At 38.8% G+C, this 4,581-nt stretch overlaps 1 protein-coding gene across 1 annotated transcript; it reads right to left on the bottom strand.

Annotated features, from left to right (window-relative positions):
• Positions 1–353: 353 nt before the first annotated feature.
• On the bottom strand, positions 354–3,921 carry LOC134445993 (GTPase IMAP family member 7-like). Its single transcript, XM_063195196.1, has 4 exons — positions 3,844–3,921; positions 1,695–2,375; positions 456–896; positions 354–394 (listed from the first exon to the last, which is right to left on the bottom strand). The coding sequence occupies exons 1-4, from the start codon at positions 3,869–3,871 to the stop codon at positions 354–356; spliced, it is 1,191 nt and encodes a 396-aa protein (XP_063051266.1). The 5' UTR covers positions 3,872–3,921.
• Positions 3,922–4,581: the final 660 nt, after the last annotated feature.

The raw sequence follows: 4,581 nt of genomic DNA, 5'->3' as shown, positions 1-4,581 counted from the left end.
CCCATCTATATTTCACCAGACAGGAAGTATAGTAAAATGTTTGATCAAGTGTGTAGTTATAATGGCAGATCACACCTCTATGATGATTTTCCATAGCATAATTTCTCAAGTTTAATTACAAGGAATGAGTGACTTACAGTCAATGTCTGCGCCTTTGCTTTTTCTCTTTGTGTCAGCGTTTTGATTCCATATATTTTCAAGCTCCTTCTTCACATCATCATCAATTTTCTCCCACTCTATCTCCGGTTTCTGCAAGGCATCTTTTTCTTCAATGTCCTCTTGATATGCATCGTTCTCTGATTTGCTCTCTGTGTAAAACACGCTGTTTCGCTGCACCATTTCGTCGACTTTTCTCAGCAGGTCCACAATGCTAGTATCTTTCTCATCGCTCCAGCTAAGGACATGGTATCTGCTTCCACATTTCTCCACCAGCCACCTCAGGGGTTCTCCCTCACTCTCGATATGCTCCTCTATGTTGGTGTCTCCCAGCATATCCCCTGCTGTGAACAGCACTATGGTGTGTCTCCAGACCCGCTCACCAAACATCATCTTCATGTTGTCCTCCGTTATCTTCCTCTGCTCCTCCTGGAACGCGGTGCATACCGGAATCGCGAGTAGGACAGCATGGGGATTTTTAGAATCTTGCGTCAGGCCTCTTTGGATCTCAGCCTTGACCCTGTTAGGAAGGTACTGTGCAGGCATGTACTTATACCAGCCAGGGGTGTCAACCACTGAGATTTGCCTTCCGTTGATTTCTTCTGATTTTCTTGACGTTTGGTTGGTTCGTTTTCTCTCGATGTCTTTTAAGCCCAGAATGGTTTTCCTTGCAAAGGTTTTGCCTGATTCCAGCCACCCTACCAAAAGGAGCTGGAGTTCTGGTGCTGAATATGCGACCACTGATTGAAAAATGTAAATGAGAATAAAATACCTAATGGACTCTGGGAGTTTGTTTGTTTATATTTATGGCCACATATGCAACTTTGGCTATTTCATGACCAGTACAGGCAATAAAATGTACTTAACATTTAAAATCAACAATGACATACATAATTGAATAAATTTGGTCACATGCACACTGGGAGTTGGCAAAAATAAGAAATCATTAAATTACTAAATCATTAGAAAACAAAAAATGAAATTACTAGTCAAGATTATGGAATAATCTAAATGACGAACAAATAAATGAAACTAAGCCAAATTAAATATTAAAGATTTGACAAGAATTTAGAGAAGTGTGTAATCATGTGCTCAACCAGAACGAGAACGAGTAATAGGATAAACGATAGATGCAGATGAAAGATTCATAACAGAAACAAAACAGAAGCAAAAAGAGGAACAGATACTGAAAACTCACATGACTGACAACTACAAAAAAAACGTGGTCAGGGCTGCCAGTGACATGTGATGAGGGCTACATTGACACTAAAAAAAGAGCCTGGGAAGTTCTACTCTCTAAATTTTGGGGCCATTCTCTAAGAACATACAGAAATACTGACAGCATCGGCCCCTGAGTACACTTGGCCCACCGGGAAATGATTTGTATGCCAGATAGTCCAGGTCTGCACTACGCAACCACTGGTCAATCACAAAGTTTGAGTATAATTCTGACAACATAATGCAGGTAAAAGCAAAAACATTAGAAACGTTTGACAGCATCACATAGATGAATATTCCCAGATGGACTGATAACTCACCTTTTTCATTCATTTTTCTCATGTTGCCAATCATGTGCACCCTTGATGCCGCTTTCTCTTTATCAGCCTTTCTTTTCTCTTCAACATACTCCAATATCCTGTCCTCACATCTAAAGTATGACCCATTATTCTCTGCTACAACCTCGTCGATCCCAGCCAGTAACTCGGTAACTGCACTTTTATCTCCCTTTTGGACACTATGTAGCATGTGACACCTGTTACCACATTTACTGACTAGCCATTTCAGAGCCTCTCCTCCACCCTCAATATGCTCCTTGATACTCTTAGTCTTCTGGCCTTCTCCACTAGTGAACACCACGATGATGTGCTCCCAGATGTTGTCCCCAAACAGACCTAGGTGTTGCTCAAAAGCTCGCCGCTCCTGCCCACCAAACGGAGCCTCACACCTCACCACCAACAGAAAAACATGAGGTCCTGGAGGACACTCCAACACACTCAGCACTAGTTTACGTTTGATGTACTCTGCTGTGTCGACTGCGGAGTAATTTCTCCACCAGCCTGGAGTATCGACACAAGTGAACGTCCTTCCATTAATTTCAGCTGTTGTTCTCACACAGTCAACTGAACTTTTTGCTATCTCGTACTCTGTCTGACCACGCAAGGCGCTGATCACAAATGTTTTCTCTGCTCCATTGGCACCTAACACCACCACACGCCGCTCTGAAAAGAAAACAAGTGTTTTATTGAGAAACGCCCTTAGACTAATTTAATTTGCAAATAGATTGTATTATGCTAGTCAGACTGTGACATTTGAACAAGATTCTGGCATATTTCAAATCGTTTCCAGTTTTTCATCGCTATAGGTTGAAACTGTGTTTATGCTCTGTCCTTATATTCATGAGTTCACCATAACAGAAGGTAAAGGATGAGGGGTTCTGTGGTGCACTAAGTAGAGCACCTGACCCATATACAGGTCCTTCTCAAATAATTAGCATATTGTGTTAAAGTTCATTTTTTCCCCCATCATGTAATGATAAAAAAAAAAACTTTCATATGTTTTACATTCATTGCACACCAACTGAAATATTTCAGGTCTTGTTTTGTTTTAATATTGATGATTTTGGCATACAGTTCATGAAAACCCAATATTCATATCTCAAAAAATATAATGAAAAGGTTGTCTAAACAAGCTATTAACCTAATCATCTGAATTAACCAATTAACTCTAAACACTGGTAAAAGCTTTCTGAGACTTTAAAAAGTCTGAGCCTTGTTCATTACTCAAAACCGCAGTCATGGGTTAGACTGCTGACCTGACTGTGTTTAACATTGAAGTCAATGGCAGTGGCATTGCATGAGGGTTATGAAAGCCCAGACATCATTGATGCTTAGCTGTCAACTGTTTTTTGTTCTTTGATCTGGTGACCCACACTTCCCTCTTCATTATACTCCATAGATTTCCATACCAAGTTTTTCTATTTTTAAGAAAAATCTAATTCTAATTTGCCAGACAGACTGCGGTTTTGAGTAATGAACAAGGCTGAGACTTTTTAAAGCCTCAGGAAGCTTTTACCAGTGTTTAGAGTTAATTGGTTAATTCAGATGATTAGGTTGATAGCTTGTTTAGACAACCTTTTCATGATGTGCTATTTTTTTGAGATATGAATATTGGGTTTTCAGGAGCTGTATGACAAAATGATCAATATTAAAACAAAACGAGGCCTGAAATATTTCAGTTGGTGTGCAATGAATGTAAAACATATGAAAGTTTCTTTTTTATCATTACATTATAGGGGAAAAATGAACTTTAACACAATATGCTAATTATTTGAGAAGGACCTGTACATGGAGAGCCAGGTTTGAGTCTGGCCTGGATCACAATACTTTCAAAAATTACTTTCAAAATCTTTATTTCACTGTAGCTGTAGTCAATTCAGATGTTCACCTACATTTGCATTTTCTTATCTTAATGTTTTTTTTAATGCAATAAAATGGGTACCAAGGTGATATATAGAAAACAGACATTACTGTAAAATGTTTTTGAACGATTGCAGAGGTCATATTGTATTGCTGAGTCAACTAAATATAGCCCTACAATGAATATGGAAATATATTGGCTATTTAAAAAAAAATACAGTTATCCTTGCAATCTGATAACATGTTGAGTATAAGGATTTATTTCACTTACCAAGACTTTCAGAGTGTGTTTTAGACATCTTTTCTTGCCTTACAGAAAGAGATCATGACCAGCATCAAAACTTATGAGAATCCTAACAGACGAATAGGATCAAAACCCAATAGTACTTTGTGTTTTTTTTGCAGAAGTAGATACTACTGTTTTTGTACAGGCAAGTATTGTTACTTTACCACTTCTGCTTTCACACAAGTAGGTCAGCAGACATGTGACCAACTGTTTGAGAGCCCCATACTGTGGTGAGGTTATGGTGAGTTAACTGAAAACAAGTTTACTCCTGCACTTACGCTATATGCATGTGAAAATCCTATTGTCACTGAAAATCTAAACACACATTACAGATTTTTTTTGGCTCTGCCCAAGGTCATATGGCATAATATATTTTTTGTGACACTGAAGAAGGCTCTGTGCAGCCGAAACGTCTGTCATATCAGTCCCTGCAATGTTCAAATAAAAAGAAAACAAGAAAGAAGAAAAACTGAGTGTGATCCATTTCCTAACTACTACAGTAGATTACTTCAGAGACGCTCCAACAAGCCGGAATAGGGCGGTGTGTGGAAGATAATATTTTTTCTTTGAAATGCTGATTTTTAAACTGCCACTGAAGACAAAACACAGTGTCATATTTTCCCTGTCAAATATTGTCCAGATCACCCCATCAGATGTTACTTGCCAAGTGACTCTTGCTGTTGCACACTGTAGCCATGTGGTGGCATCCTGTCACAAGCATTG

The sequence above is a fragment of the Engraulis encrasicolus genome, chromosome 1, assembly GCF_034702125.1.
Source record: "Engraulis encrasicolus isolate BLACKSEA-1 chromosome 1, IST_EnEncr_1.0, whole genome shotgun sequence".
Taxonomy (NCBI): Eukaryota; Metazoa; Chordata; class Actinopteri; order Clupeiformes; family Engraulidae; genus Engraulis; species Engraulis encrasicolus.
The sequence above is the reverse complement of the archived record's forward strand: the minus strand, read 5'-3'. Positions and strand labels throughout refer to the sequence as shown.

Coding starts and splice junctions, on each gene's coding strand:
- LOC134445993 (XM_063195196.1), bottom strand. CDS start 3,871: ATGTCTAAAACACACTCTGAAAGTCTTG. Junction 2,376..3,843: donor AACACACTCTGAAAGTCTTG/GTAAGTGAAATA, acceptor TTTTCTTTTCAG/AGCGGCGTGTGGTGGTGTTA. Junction 897..1,694: donor GAGAAAAATGAATGAAAAAG/GTGAGTTATCAG, acceptor TTTTTCAATCAG/TGGTCGCATATTCAGCACCA.